The sequence below is a fragment of the Labrus bergylta genome, chromosome 13 (assembly GCF_963930695.1).
Source record: "Labrus bergylta chromosome 13, fLabBer1.1, whole genome shotgun sequence".
Taxonomy (NCBI): Eukaryota; Metazoa; Chordata; class Actinopteri; order Labriformes; family Labridae; genus Labrus; species Labrus bergylta.
In genome coordinates this window covers 28,144,804-28,159,579 of record NC_089207.1, presented here as the reverse complement: position 1 = coordinate 28,159,579, position 14,776 = coordinate 28,144,804, and the positions used below count along the sequence as shown (strand labels likewise).

Sequence of the window (14,776 nt, the reverse complement as noted above, 5' to 3'; positions counted from 1 at the left end):
TCTTGTGAGTGTTTACCACTGTAGAATACTTTGAGGTATATTTTTCTTTTAACCCTCTATTTGGGCTTTCAAATAGCAATGCAAATATTGTGCCTTTGCACTAATAGCTCTCAGCTTTTTTAATGAACCAAATCTGATGTTAAAGAAAGTGACAAGACTCAAAATTGGCCAATACAACTGATTCTGAGAGTCATAGAAAAAACTTATTTACAAAATAATAAGTCATAGATTCAAGAAAAAAAGTCATATTTCCTCAGACAAGACACAATTATGACATAGAAATTCATAATCATGTGATTAAATATCAGTTTTGAGTTTTGAGATAAATTGTCATAGATATTAAAAGATTGTCAAAATATGAGATGAAGGTCATACTTGTCATGTATGAATAGGCCAAATAGAAATGACTGGACCAAACTGCAAATAACAAAGTATTTCATAAAACCAAAGTTAAAAAAAATAAAAATGCTTTCTTTACAATAAAAATAATTACAAAATCAAAAGTTCAAAAGGAGAAATGACAAGGAGCCACGAGGAAACATACTACAGGTATGTAGAGCCTAGCCTAGTAGTGACACAGAAAGGAAGGAGACACTGGGGTAATCAGACACAGGTGTATGGAAAAAATGTTGGTTCTGATTTTTCAGAACCAAAATGTGTTTTTTTTCAGTGGCCCTAATCCTCTTCTGTACAGGTGAGACTAGTGACACAGGTGAAGATAATCAGGACCATCAAAACTGGAGGGAAACACACAGAGGCAGGAAGAAACATTAGACATGATACACGAGGGAAAAACTACAAAATAAAACAGGAAACATTGATAACTAAATTCAAGAACATGGCTTTTACCTCATTATTTTATTGTTTTTTTATCTCATAGTTATGGTTTACCAGAGGTCGAAATATGTTGATGGTTCCCATAACAACAACCTTTTTCTTCAGTGTTTCTGAAAACCAGACCCACCAAGAGAAATGACCGGTCCCCTAAAAGATCCAGTGAATAGGCTAAGCTGCTCCTTAATCTGATTAATTCATATTAATGCATTTTCCAGCCCACTACGCCCACGAGAGCCCCTCTGGGCGGCCCTGCCGGTAGCTGTCCACTCAGGACTACTGACGCTGTCTCACTTGGGTTTTTCCCCAGCAGAATAAATTGGAAAATTATTTCTATTATTGAACTTTCTCTCAAGATGACCTGGATAAAGCAGAGAGCGCTGACCCGAACTGAAAGGTTTTGAGCCACTCTTTGCAGACTGCTGAAGCTTAACTGGCTACATGGTACAAGAGAGGGCTCATAACATTCAGGGGTAAGTAACATTTACAAAACTGAACTGCAACCAAGTTATATTTGGGCTATAGAGGAAACAAGTTATTTAATATCTTAAAGATTTAATTCTTATTACTTTGATAAGTGAAGAAGTGTACGCTGCAGGTGAATCTTTTCAGCTGACCGTTTTTCAAAGGGCTCACTTCTGTGATTTTATCCCACAGCATGAAAGCACAGCAGGCATGACAACAGCCTGCTAACATCAACCTCCACTTTATACGAACAGGAGGACCTTCTTCAGGCACCATGTCCTCTGACAAGCTTTGTCCGGCTCTCTTGGAGTGCTTTGGGATAATATTATGTGGATACATCGCAGGGAGGGCAAACATCATCACATCCACCCAGGCCAAAGGATTAGGACATTTTGTGTCCAAATTCGCCCTCCCAGCACTGCTGTTCAAGAACATGGTCCTGTTAGACTTTGGTAATGTCATCTGGCCATTCCTATGGAGCATCCTCATCGCCAAAGTGTGTGTGTTTTTCCTTGTGTGTGTCCTCACGTTGGTGGTTGCAAGTCCTGACAATCGCTTCAACAAAGCTGGGATTTTCTCAATATTTGCCACCCAAAGCAATGATTTTGCTCTGGGATATCCCATAGGTGAGTATAATACCTATTAACCTATTATTTTGTTCTTACACAAGAGGATTTGCAGAAACAAAAAACTCCGCTCTGATCCTATTATGCTCATTACCTGATGTTAAAATACAGGGTGTTCTAATTGTCAATATTTAAGGGGATAAAACTATTGTTACCAAGCATTATTCTGTTACAGGTTGTTACAAGCTATTAGCTCATAATCCCCTTGAGTTACACTAAGACCCGGGATTGGGTGCAATTGTTCTACACATGAAAGTGGGTAAAGCAAAATAAAATTAAATGGGTTTTTATTTGAGCAGCATTTCAGCATGGTATCTTTTCTACTTTTTATACAGCACATCTCAGATGATAACGTTTTTGAGTTAGGTCAGGGGTGGGCAACTGGTGGGCAACTGGTGGCCCGGAGGCCACATGCGGCCCCCATCAACCCTCAAAGTGGCCCTCAGGTCAATTTTTACATATCAATTAATTTGAAACATGAAGAAAAACATGACAAAATCTGCCATGAAACCATGAAAACCAGAAATATGTCCATAATAATATTTGATCACTGGTATATGTTGAGTTAAATTTGAGACATAATTGACTGTAATTGTTTTTGTATACTACAATTTGGCCCCCTGGCAGTGAGAATTAAATGAATGTGGCCCTTGCTGATGTGACCAAAGTTGCCCATCCCTGCTATAGGTGCATTTGTGCTGCAACAAGTCAGTTGCTAAATAGGCTTTGGAGGTCACTGAGCCATCTTTTCATCTTTGTCCACAGTTGAGGCCTTGTACAAGAGAACCAACCCACAATACCTCCAGTACATCTACCTGGTTGCACCTGTGTCCCTGATGATTCTAAATCCCATTGGCTTTGCCTTCTGTGAGATCCAGAAATGGAGGAATCAGGACAACCACCAGCAGAGCAAATTTTTGATTGTGGGACATGTATTATTACAGGTTCTGAAGAACCCCATAGTATTCATGGTTATCATCGGCCTCATTGCCCACCTTATTCTTCAACACAGCATTCCTGCATTCATGACTGAATTTGTGGATTGCTTGGCTGACTCTTTTGGGGGAGCAGCTCTCTTCTACCTCGGTCTGTCCATGGTGGGTCAGTTAAGGAAACTCACCCGTTCCACATTTGTGACACTGATATTACTCCTTACAGCCAAACTGTGAGTAATATACCTTTTACTGCACATGAATATTATTTTTCTAGAAGAGATTTCTCAGTGTTATTAGCTAACCACTCCTGCATGAAAAAACGTGTTTAATGAGAGAATAAACTCAGCTAGATAAGCTAGATGTTGTTTTGTTGGTTTGGCTGATTTAGGTCCTTTTCAGACCACAACCCCTTGAAACTTAAGGGTGATGTGTATTAATGCAAAGCATATTAGCAGTGGCGGTTCTAGACCACTTTTACTGACGGGGCCAATCTGGGGCCAGTTGTTTTGTCAGAGGGGAACATTAAACCCAGGTCAAAAATAGACAAAGCTTTAAAAATATATATTATGCCAAATAATAGCACACATCATTAAATACCACAACATTAAATATCATGATTTATATTTGTTTCAGTATTTAATACTAGATTGTGAGTCTGGTTGTTGAGTCAAATACTGTGTGTGTTATTAGGGGGGCTCTTCCTTTTGGAGGGGTGGCCACAGGGGGGCACTGTTGGCCCCTGCCTAGAACCGCCCATGCATATTAGCACTTGTTACTAACTTTACCCTCACCCACCAAATCTTTTATTTGTGACTTTCAGGTTGCTAATGCCCCTGATCTGCAAGAACATGGTGGATCTGTTGGACCAAGACAACACCAGTGCATTGAACCACTCAAGCCTCTCCAATTACGCCTTTATTTATGGAGTGTTACCCTCCGCACCAAGTGTGGCTATCTATGCTGTCTATTACAATGTAGAGGTTGAAGTTGTGAGTTCTTTATTAGCCTCTTTCTGCTCTTGATCCATACAGTACCATTGTCCCCCCTTGAACTCCCTCCATGGTATCATATCACTCTGCTGTCTTTCAGGTCACCTCTGGGATGGTGATCTGCACTTTTCTCTCAGCTCCAATAATGTACGTGTCTGCCTGGTTGCTGTCGATCCATCGAATGGATGCACAGCGTGTGATGGTTTCACTTCAGAGTGTTACCTTTCACATGAGCATACTGAGCTTGTTTTTACTGGTGAGATGCGACTTCATGTCCTCGTGACATGCGGTACTATAAATACGATTTTTGTAGATTTATCTTTAATAAATGTTTTTGTTCTCCTTCTGTTCTCTGTATGTAAAATTGAGGTCAGAGTGAAGTCTGCAACTACTTAGTGCTTTTAGTAAAAAAAAAATCACAGATCAGTGGGTGGGAACTCACGCCCAGAATCAAAACTTAACGTCCGCCATATTGCTTGGAAGCTATGCTAACAGGCTCTATGGAGAAAGCTGATAACGACAAAAATATACAAATATAGCGGCGAGACGGCTGCTGCCGACAGGCCGGTCTTGTGTTTTGGCTGGTGTGTGGCGACACAAGACCGGCCTGTCGGCAGCAACTGTCTAGCGGCTACATTGCTATATTGCCGCCGCCGGCCGCTGCCAGATCAGCAGCCGAGAAATAAGGCCTGTCTGTCGGCGGCGGTGAGGACGAGGAGCCGGGGCTGGCTCGAGCTGGGGCGGGGGCGGACTGGTAGTGTCGGTGCTCTCACTGTTTGCCTGTGGACACAGACATAGAGTCTGTTTTCTGACATGAATTTCCAAGATCAATTCTGGAAGAAATCTCCAGAATTAGTTGAGGAAACGGCCGTATTTGTTGTATTAAATATGTCTGTAAAAGTTTTTATTACTATATTTCTACTGCTATACTGTATATTTTGGAGAAACTGTAACGATCGAATTTCCCTCTGGGATTAATAAACTATTTATGATTCTGAACTAGAGGACCTTAGTGGGAGTGGCCTGCGGTGCTGTGCATTCTGGGATTTGGTGTCTTTCATCAACATGAGCCAAAAAGACACTTTCTGCCTTTTTCTCGGCCAAGAAGGCACCAACTTCAAAATGTATTTCACATTTCTACTACATATATGACCCAATGTCAATACAGAGTCATGTTTCAAAGGGTAAAGTATCACTTTAATAACCCTTCATCTGAAAATACAAAGATTTCTCAACTAATGTAGCAAGGTGAAACTTGATGCTATGAAAGCAAGCAAACTTGAGTGAAAGGTGACACATGTTTCATAAGTCATTAGTCTGTGGTATTGCTTGCTTCAATTGTTATTAATAAATGTTTGTTTTTTTAAATATTGGACATTTTTTAATTGATTTTGTATTTGTTTTTCTGACAGGTGTGGACATTTACTGTTATTTTTTTGAGTAAGAAAATTAAAAGACTACCTCATATATTGACAGTCAACCTTTTCGTGGCACAGGTAAGACTCTGGCACAGACTCTCTAAATTGACAGTATTGCTGCAACTTGTTTTCATTAAATGCCCATCATAATGTTGCCTCTAGTTTATAACTTGCATTGGGATGATCCTGTGGAGCTACGTGGTTGAAGGGACAGACTTTGTCGGGCAGGTCCTGACCTTCACATTACTCTGTACCTCACTCTACAGCACCTATGTGTGGCCAGGTATGCTGTGATGTGTGTAAAAATACATTCAAGTGAATTAATTTGTGTTTTATTTGAGAGCTTTGCATTCTAAAGTGTGGTTGCTCATTTTGACTTTTCAGCTATAATAGCCCTCTCTCTTGTGCTCGTTAAGAAGTATGGGGATCTGAAAGTTTCACCAGGCGTGTTAGTCCTTGCAGGCTGGGGGTGAGTCACTTAAAAAATAGAAATAATTTCAAGCTAGCTAAGATCATCTCTAGTAGTTGATTCAAAACCAGAGTATAGTACAGTTCACATGATAGGATACTTCAGCACATGAGCAAGTATAACCCAGAGTTTTAGGTCCAAAGGTAAACTCAGTCCTCTGAAAACTTGAGTAGGGTATGTCACTATGGAGTTAGTCCCTGTGCATTGTCTTCAGAAGACCAATACCATTACGCAAAGTCATGATGACCTCATCATTAGGAGCTACAACATTTCTCTACAAAGGGTAGGATTCAGCATCATCAGATCCTTCAAAAGGATTTTAGAGTTTGTCACACCTTGCCGACATCTCTAAATGGATGAAAGAACGCCACCTTCGGCTCAACTCAACCTATCTCCTTGACATCCCAGCCAGTACCTCTGTGCAGTTGAAGATCAATGTCCAGCTTGTCTTGCCTGTGTGATGATTGGCGATCAGCTAAACTTTTAGGTTCACATGGCCTCAATTGCTCGGTCACAATGATTTGTGCAGTGTACAACATGAGGAAGATCAGACCCTTCCTGTCAGAGCTCAATACAAAGCTCGTCGTACTGGCTCATGTTATATCACACACTGACTACTGCAACACTACTGCCACAGGGTTCATGCCTATCTGAACTCACTAACATCCAAGTGTACAGTACACTACAGCCCACTACGCTCTGCCACTGAAAGGCGCCTGGTTCCACCTTTACAAGGCCCCTAGTGACTAGCTGTTAACTGTTCTCCTCTTTAGTCCCGCGGTGGTGGAATAAATTTCCACACCCCCTTTCGATCTGCAGATTCCCTTTCCATCTTTAAGAAAAGCTCAAGACCCAGCTTTTACATCAACACCTAGATGCAGTACAAAAGGACTCACACTGTGGTGCCAACAATATACCTACATTTTTTAAACCCATTTAAAAAACACAGCATTAAATTAAATTTAAAAAAGTTATATTTTTTGGGAGCCACAATGTTGCAACTGTTTGCATTGCATCTAATATTTTTTACGACTCATCAACTGCAACTAATGCAACTGATGAATTCAATGAAATCGATTTAGAATACTTGTGATGATAATATCAAATGGCAGCTGTTGTTGTTGTTGTAGATAGTGATAAAAAAGAAACTACACACCAAGTGCACTGCCTGTCAGCCCCTGTGTCTGATCTGTTTTTTTTCCTCCTGTCTTGATCCTTGCTTACTCTTTGGACAAAAGTGTTTGGAAAAATGAATTGTAGAATTATAGAAAGCAGTTGTTTTTCAAAAGGCTGCCAATATTTTTTTTCTTGCCATTTTCAAAAGCCGCTGATCTGTTTGATTAAAACCTTTTGTTTTGTCCACGTGAACGTGTAAGGCATGCACTTAGTTCAATTTGAGTTTCTGTGTAGAGGCAGTTAGGTCAAGAAGGAGACCCACTAAAGAAGGATTCATTAGCATGAAAGAAAGGAAAGGCCATAGCACACACATGGCAAACTAACGACAGTGAGGGTAAACTGAAAACTTATGAATGTCACCGCTGTGAGTGAGAGCACTCATGAATACACCTGATCCACAGGATGAAGGGCAGAAAGAGCCAGTGCATCCAAAACATCCTCCAACATTCTCTGCACATACTGTCTCAGTTCCCTGCTGTTTACTTCATCATTCATTCATTCTGTACTTGTATATACCCCCTATTTTTATTCATCTTATCTAATCTTTTCTGTTTAATGTGTATTTTGTATTTTGACCTTACTTGTATGTGCTGCTGCAACGACCAAATTTCCCCTCTGGGGATCAATAAAGTACTATCCTATCCTAAGATATCTGCCCTGATAGGAAGGTTGGGGTCACAGGCAGACACAGTGAACACACTAGTTTTAAAAACAATTGAGAATGCTAGCCGGTGGAGCTGGAGTAATGGTATTGGCCTTCTGATGACCTGTGCAGAAAGGTGTACCACTATTTGAGATACCAAGCAAATGTCTGAAAGACAACTTCAATATAGTTATACACGGGTAACCTTATTCAAACATCAATACATGGATGTATCATTATCTTTTTATTGACAGGGTTCCAGCCGTGGTGACAGCTGTGTTGCTCTTTTCTGGAGAAAAAGTATCAGACATGATTGACTCATCGTTCATTTATGGCAAACCACAGGTAATTGGAGGAAATCATTCTCAAGTTTTAAGATGAAGATGTTTAAGAAGAGAGTGAATTATTTAATAGTCAACACGTGTGTCTTTTCTTTAACAGATAATCTGCACCTCTGTTGTAGCTGCCCTCAGTTTACTGCTGGGAGGGGGTTGTCTTATGTGTCTCAGCAGAGGAAGCAGGACCCAGACCACAGACCAGACCAGAGACGGAAACTCTGTCGTGGCTCCTGTGACTGAAGAAATCCAGACGAAGTTTGACCCTGTCAACCCATCAGTCGAGCTTAATGGAGGTACGCCTCTTTTGGAGATTTATTGGGCTAAGAGACTTATAAAACAGCCTGATATTATGGCATTGTAATAATCCAGTCCAGAGCTAATACATGGATTTAACATTTTTTGAGACAGGAGGTCACTGATTTTAGCAAAGGTATATTGGTGAAAAAGGCTTCACTAATCCAAAGTAAACTCTTAGTCACTCGAAGTGTGTCCAAAGCAAACTGTCACATAGGAAATACAACTTTTATCTGATGTTCATCCTCTCACAGATAATTCTAATTTCACATATTGTTAAAAAACTGCAATTATCAAATGGTGCCTCTGATGTTTTTGCCGGTTTTGTCCTGGACATGTGAATGTAATTTTTTTTTCTTAACAAAAATCTCATCCAGCTGTCTTTCGACAGTCAACTGTATCACTCATTGAGAAGCTTTTAAGTCTTTATATGTGATTTTTCACACTTAAATTTAATAGAAATCAAGTATATCCTCTGAAAATAACTCTGTGAGTCATGACTGTCTACAATGGGTGTAACACCCGAGTCCCACTGTCTGTGATGTTTTCAGAGTTTTCAGAGTCCTATCTTCAGTTTGTTTACATCGTTGGGACGGCCGGCTGACTCCTCCCCTCGTGTATAAAAGTTGTTTAATTGAGTGACTAGAGAAAAGAAGAATAACATACTGTACTCACTGCTTAACTGTGTTTCTAGATCACGCTCATTTCAGGTAAATTTACATGTAGTGTGAAGATACGAGCATAGTAAAGATCGCTAGCATTAGCATGCTAACACAACAATGCACTGTGAGTTGTTTTGGTTTCATGCTGGTGCTCAAGGGTGACATCTGCTGGATCAAAAAATTGCATATACAGCCTTTAACATGGAAAATGTCTAAAGAGATTTGGTTTTACGGTATGGACTGGTTGTTTAACTCCTATCCCCCAGAAGCAGTTTCAGTTATTAATAATAACAATATAGAAGTAATCAATCTCTTCCCTGATGGTTCGTTTGATTTACAGTTCATCAAAAGGTATCAGCATTAATGTCAACCTGTTGCATCATCAGCTTACAGGAGCTTTGAATAGGTAAGATGTTTTAAACTCCTGCTCTGCTGCCGCCTACAGGTGAGTTTGAGAAAACATGCACATCCACAGACCACCTGCTTGTTCATGTGGATGGACTCCAACAGGTTGCAGACAGACAAGTTTCCCGTCATGAGCTCTTGTGTCTGCTCCTGACTGTCATCTTGCTTGCTGTGAGTAAACCACCACTTTTTAAAGTCTGCATTATTATATTTATCACAAGCCTGCAGAAAAACTCGTCATAAGCGGCTCAAATTACTGGTTCTGCAGAAAGCATCCGTCGACAATATCAACAAAGTTATTTTTTCATGTTTCAAACATTAAATCTTTCTTATTTATCGTTTTGTCAGAACTTCTCCAGCTGCTTGTGGTTGCTCTTTTATCGCGTCCCTGGGCGACTCTACTTGGAGCTGCAGTTCTTCTGTGCTGTGGCCAACTATGGACAGGTTGGTGATAAAATAGAGATTACATAAATAACAAAGATTGCCATGATTAATAATCATATAGTGTCATGATGTGTTTTCTGTTGCCAGGGTTTTCTCTCTTTTGCTGTGTTCGGTCTGGACAAGCACTTGTTGATACTTCTATTTTGCAAAAGGTAATAATACATTTATTTAAACTTTGTCAAAATGTAAAGCATGTTGTAAGTTGTTTATACACACAACAAACGGTATGTAACACTGGATTTATACTCTGGGTATATTACACTGAAGACTTACAAGCATGTTGTGTCCACTATTAAAAGGTTTGGAAAAAAAGACTTCGATATCAAAATCAGGGGCCCTATCATGGCCCCTAAGAGGAGATGGGCTAATATGGCCTTCAAGAAGAGGAGGACTTGTAAGGATGCAATGGGGAGAAAGTCAGAGGAAAGCCCTCTAAACATACAGAATCTGATCAGCGATGGCTCAGAAAAAAAAGACCCAGAGCATAAAAAAGAGGAAAAAGCACAACAGGCGGCTTCAACAGTAGAATTTGTACAAGAAGAGAAAAAGGTGATCATCCATTACCTCTCCACTGTACCTGATACACAGACAACAAAGGAGGATCCAAGGCCCAGTGGATCAAGTGAAGCAAAACCACAGGGGATCAACGTCAAGAGGAAAAAGAGGTTGAAAAGATAATATATCTTTAAAAAGTTGGCAAGAGACGTTTGACAATGAATGTTTAATTAGCAACTAAAAAAAATCACTTTTGTTCTGAAACTATATTTTGAAAGAATAGTTTTTGACTTTTAAATCAACATGCATTAAAAACAAATGTGTGTGATTTGTTTGAATGTGTTCTGATAATAGGTTATAGGTGTTATATCTATTACAATACTGACTGTTAAAAAAAAGATGTGACGATATGATGAATCTCATGAAAAGTAAGAAATGAGAATTAAATACTGATAACCTCCTCACAGTACTTTTATCTTTCATAAATCTTTCATACAGCAGGCCTTTGCTGTAATGTATAATACATCACTCGATCTCAGTTTCTGATATGGCTGCTGAGAAGAAAATGTGGAGAGCAGTTATCCCTCTATGCTCTCTTACTGAGCGACACAAACAACATGGTCTACATTGAAGTTGACACTGAAATGGTGGCAGAAGCTGTTCACTTGTGTAACAGTTGGTCTTTGAAACAACAACTAAAAATGCCGCTTAATCTTTTAATGTGATTTTCTAAAGGGTGAACAGTACGGGTATTGTGTTGTACTGTGTAAACTCTAAAGGTGGACTCCAACTAGGGAGCCAAATTGTATCATTAGGGAGATTAAGTATTTGAGACACGAACAGCTCTCCTTTGTGGCAGTGTAATTAGTTTGCTATTTGTGGGTATCATGGTTAAAGTACGATTGGATATTTGCATTATCAGAGGCAGAACTTGTGTTAAAATATACTTTTTAGGCTGTGTTGCAATGGGCTGCTTTCCTTGAGTTTTAACCTCATATTTTCTTGTGTTAGTACCTGAAATGTGGTGCTTTGGACACACATTTTCTTTTTGAGTCTTTAAAGAATTCAGTTTAGATGATTTAAATCTTGTGTTATTTTTAAAGTTAAAAAACAGGAATATGGTAAAGTGATTTTTTAACTGCAGATCACACCTACCCTCTCACACAATGATGGCAGAGGCTGCTATTCAAAGTGTCCATCAGTTTTAACTAATCCATAACACATTCACACGCCGCCAATGAAGCAGCTTAATTTGGGATTAAGGACATATCGGACTACAGGCTGGGGATTGAACCCCTGACCTGTTTGAGAGACGACCAACTCTACCACTGTGGTACTTTAATGTTTGAGTAGTAAAAGTGGAAAAGATAAGAAATGATTAGAAAGGGTAAATAAATTAATTTGTGTTTGTGTGTGATGCCAAACCTGCATAAATCGTGGCCCTTAGATAAACCCGATCTGGTCTGGATCTTCCCCTGGGGGACAGACTTTATGGACCTAACATTCTCAGACCTACCTTTTGACCTCCCAAAGTTTATCAAAGTCAAATTGTGAACCGTTTTCTTTGTTTGATACAAACTAAATATTAAGTCTATATGTTTTCATTATTGTTTGTCATGTAATATTATCTAATAATTCACATTAAAGAACGTATTGTAAATGGGCATGTTATTTTTTTATTTTTGACCTTGAAAGCTGCACGTCAGTATACTTCAAAAAATATTATTAGTGCTTTTAATAAAGATGCTTATATCATATGAGGTTATATGGTATATGAGCACAATCTTTTCTAAAGGCTCGCTGAGCCAAGATTGTTTTGTCAATTATTTTCCTGCTTTTTGTAGTCATCTCATAACCCTTACAGGTCTTATGTTGATTGATCACAAATACGCAGCAACTCTCTATCCATGGTAAGTTTTATACAATATCAAAAAGTCAACAGGGAGGTTGAAGATACAAACAATCACGAGACGCCCCTGGAGGCCACAAGGGGAGTAAAACATGAGAACAAAATAATGACTTGATTCTATTTGTCTCACACGAACGTTTTTTTCTCTGCATTATATTGCCATCTAGTGGTAAGAGACAGACTTTTATTTTGTATTTAATTACTGTAAAACATCCCAATGTTGAACATTCACTTACAGAGTGCATATTGTTAATGTATATTATTTATTTTATTTCAAATATCTGGCAACCAAGCATTCTTATTCCCTACCAATCACCCAGAACTCTGCAGTCTAGTACATTGCAAAAACCTTCAGATGAGTAATCCATCCAACAATGATAAAAAGAAAAATCTGTTGTGTTTGTGTAATGATTCTTAGGCTTTGTGTTTCTGACACATTGTTTTTTCTTTCAAGGATTCAGGAGAGAGTGGATGTTTCATGTTGTTGTTGGATTTTGTTCTGCGTGTTCATGGTGGTGTGTCTCAACTGCACATTAGGAGTGTTCACAGGATGTCTAACACGGGCTGAGCATGCCCTGAAGGCCTGTAGTTCATGTTTTACCTGTTGAACATCTCAGATGAACTGTTTGTCTCTAATAGAGTAATGTTTAACGTTTTTGTTTTTCCACATTTATGTTTGTTACACCCTAGTATTTAAAGTCCTGTTTGTGTGTTTGTGTGTTTGCTTTTGGTGGTGGAATAAAGTTCTTATTTGCTTATGATCATGGGTTTTCAGTCTTGCTTGTCATGATTGCAGCTTCTTTCTGTTGTATGTGACTTTGATAAAGACCAGGAATGTTTACGTTTTTTTTATATTACTTAAGGTGGAAAGTGTAAAAGCTGAAATTTCAACAGATACCATGTAATCACACATAAATTATGATATGAATGTTAGACTATTAGCTGATATTTTCTATAGGAGACCCCTACCCTTTCCCCTACAATGTAAAGACATGGAGATCTGTTGGGGGGACATTGCACAAGCAACATGCCTCTCCATTTTTATTTTTTTTTTAATTAAAGAGGGTTTACTACTTTTTCCCATTGCAATTTTTACCATACAAATGTCATTCAGTCACCCCTCCACACTATTTGATATTCAAATGCAAAGGCAAATATGGTCCCTAAGTATTACAAGTTATGACATGTGGTTTCCCCTGGTTATGCATCCATCACACAGCTCTAACCAAATGTGAAGCTGATGTTTTTGTAGCACAAAATAACATGGAAAGAGAAAAGCAGGTTACATTGACATGGGAAAGGCAACAAAAAAAGTACAGAGATAGAAGAGACACAGATAGAAGAGCCAAATAAACACATATACCATGCAAACTATGGGGGAGAGAGGGAGAATCAGAAGCTACATGAGGAATCAAGGAGACAAGAGTCATGGTGAAGAGCAGAAAGTGGTAGTGGCTTGTAAAGGTTTGTCACAACATGAAAGAGGAAAAGCCTACAAGCCTTCTTGTTTCCCACTTTTGTTTTGTTTTGACACAAGTTGGAAATTAGCAATAGCTATATACTCTTTATGCAGTAAATAAGTTTCATGTATGTAATGAAACTATGTTAAATTGCATTGTCCTTATTCAATAAATACATTCAAATTCAAATTGAAGCAGAAAGCCCATAAGCAAAACAACTAGGAACATATACCAAAAAGACACATGTTTGAAATGACTAATAGAAACATGTTAACTGCAAAGATAAGCACACAAAAAAAAACAAGGGCACATAAAAATGTGTGTGAGGCTATCAGCAAAGGAGAGAGGTATGGAGGCTTTTGATCTTCAGTATTTCTACCCAAGGTCTAATCTTGAGCCCCATGGTTTTATTTTCTATAAGTCTTTTTCTACTTTTTCCTATGAAACCGAATCAATCTTTTTGCAGACAGATACATGGGCTATATATTGCATTAAATGTTTGCGACCATTTGGGTATGAAATAGATCAGCAATCAAAACAAATCAAGTTACAGGTGTATGCAATAGAAAAAACAGTGATATGGCTTCTACAATGTATAAAAAAGCCATTTACATTATAGATTAACGACTTGGAACATGTTATGTGAAATGTTTATTTGTAATGTCTCACCCATCAAAATGATAGCTTACATGTTGCTATTGCACGATACTTGAAGAGGGACAATCAATAACAATACGAAATCCATCTGATTACATCTTTTATTTGTTTCAAAGAATATGATTACTGCAATGAAAAAACAAGATAAAACTAAGCTTTGATAATTATTAATTTATAATATTGATAAATATTATTTCTCCAGTCAAGTCATAGCCTACTTTAGAGAAAAGTTGAAATTAAGATAATAAAAAACATGAGCAATAAAAGGTCATGTGATAAAAAGCAAGTGATTAAAGATGTCTTTAAGGATGTTTAGCTTATTTTACATTTGCCATTAGATCTTGTTATTTGATATTCAATCTCACATTGACACATTTTACATTTTAATTTCTGATTTGTATGTCATACTACTATAATTTAAACATTCTCAAACGTGTCGTTTTTTTTTGCAAAACCTTTACACTGAACTCAGACTTTTTGTAACATATAGGACATTGTTAATTTACCTCATAACTTTGACATTATTTCTAATAATTGTGATTTTACAGTTGACATGT

General features: G+C 38.3%; 1 protein-coding gene across 1 annotated transcript; it reads left to right on the top strand.

Moving 5' to 3' along the window:
• Nucleotides 1-1,499: 1,499 nt before the first annotated feature.
• LOC109984398 (lysosomal cholesterol signaling protein-like) lies at nucleotides 1,500-11,857 on the top strand. Its single transcript, XM_029277464.2, has 13 exons — nucleotides 1,500-1,925; nucleotides 2,691-3,090; nucleotides 3,681-3,849; nucleotides 3,950-4,105; nucleotides 5,262-5,345; nucleotides 5,430-5,550; nucleotides 5,652-5,736; nucleotides 7,810-7,900; nucleotides 7,997-8,186; nucleotides 9,295-9,425; nucleotides 9,603-9,698; nucleotides 9,786-9,850; nucleotides 9,998-11,857. The coding sequence occupies exons 1-13, from the start codon at nucleotides 1,574-1,576 to the stop codon at nucleotides 10,374-10,376; spliced, it is 2,319 nt and encodes a 772-aa protein (XP_029133297.1). The 5' UTR covers nucleotides 1,500-1,573; the 3' UTR covers nucleotides 10,377-11,857.
• Nucleotides 11,858-14,776: the final 2,919 nt, after the last annotated feature.

Excerpts from the sequence above, each read along its gene's own strand:
- LOC109984398 (XM_029277464.2), top strand. The coding sequence starts at position 1,574 with ATGTCCTCTGACAAGCTTTGTCCGGCTCTCTTGGAGTGCTTTGGGATA. Across the intron at positions 3,091-3,680 it reads TTACTCCTTACAGCCAAACT|GTTGCTAATGCCCCTGATCT; the intron begins GTGAGTAATATA and ends TGTGACTTTCAG. Across the intron at positions 9,851-9,997 it reads ATACTTCTATTTTGCAAAAG|GTTTGGAAAAAAAGACTTCG; the intron begins GTAATAATACAT and ends CACTATTAAAAG.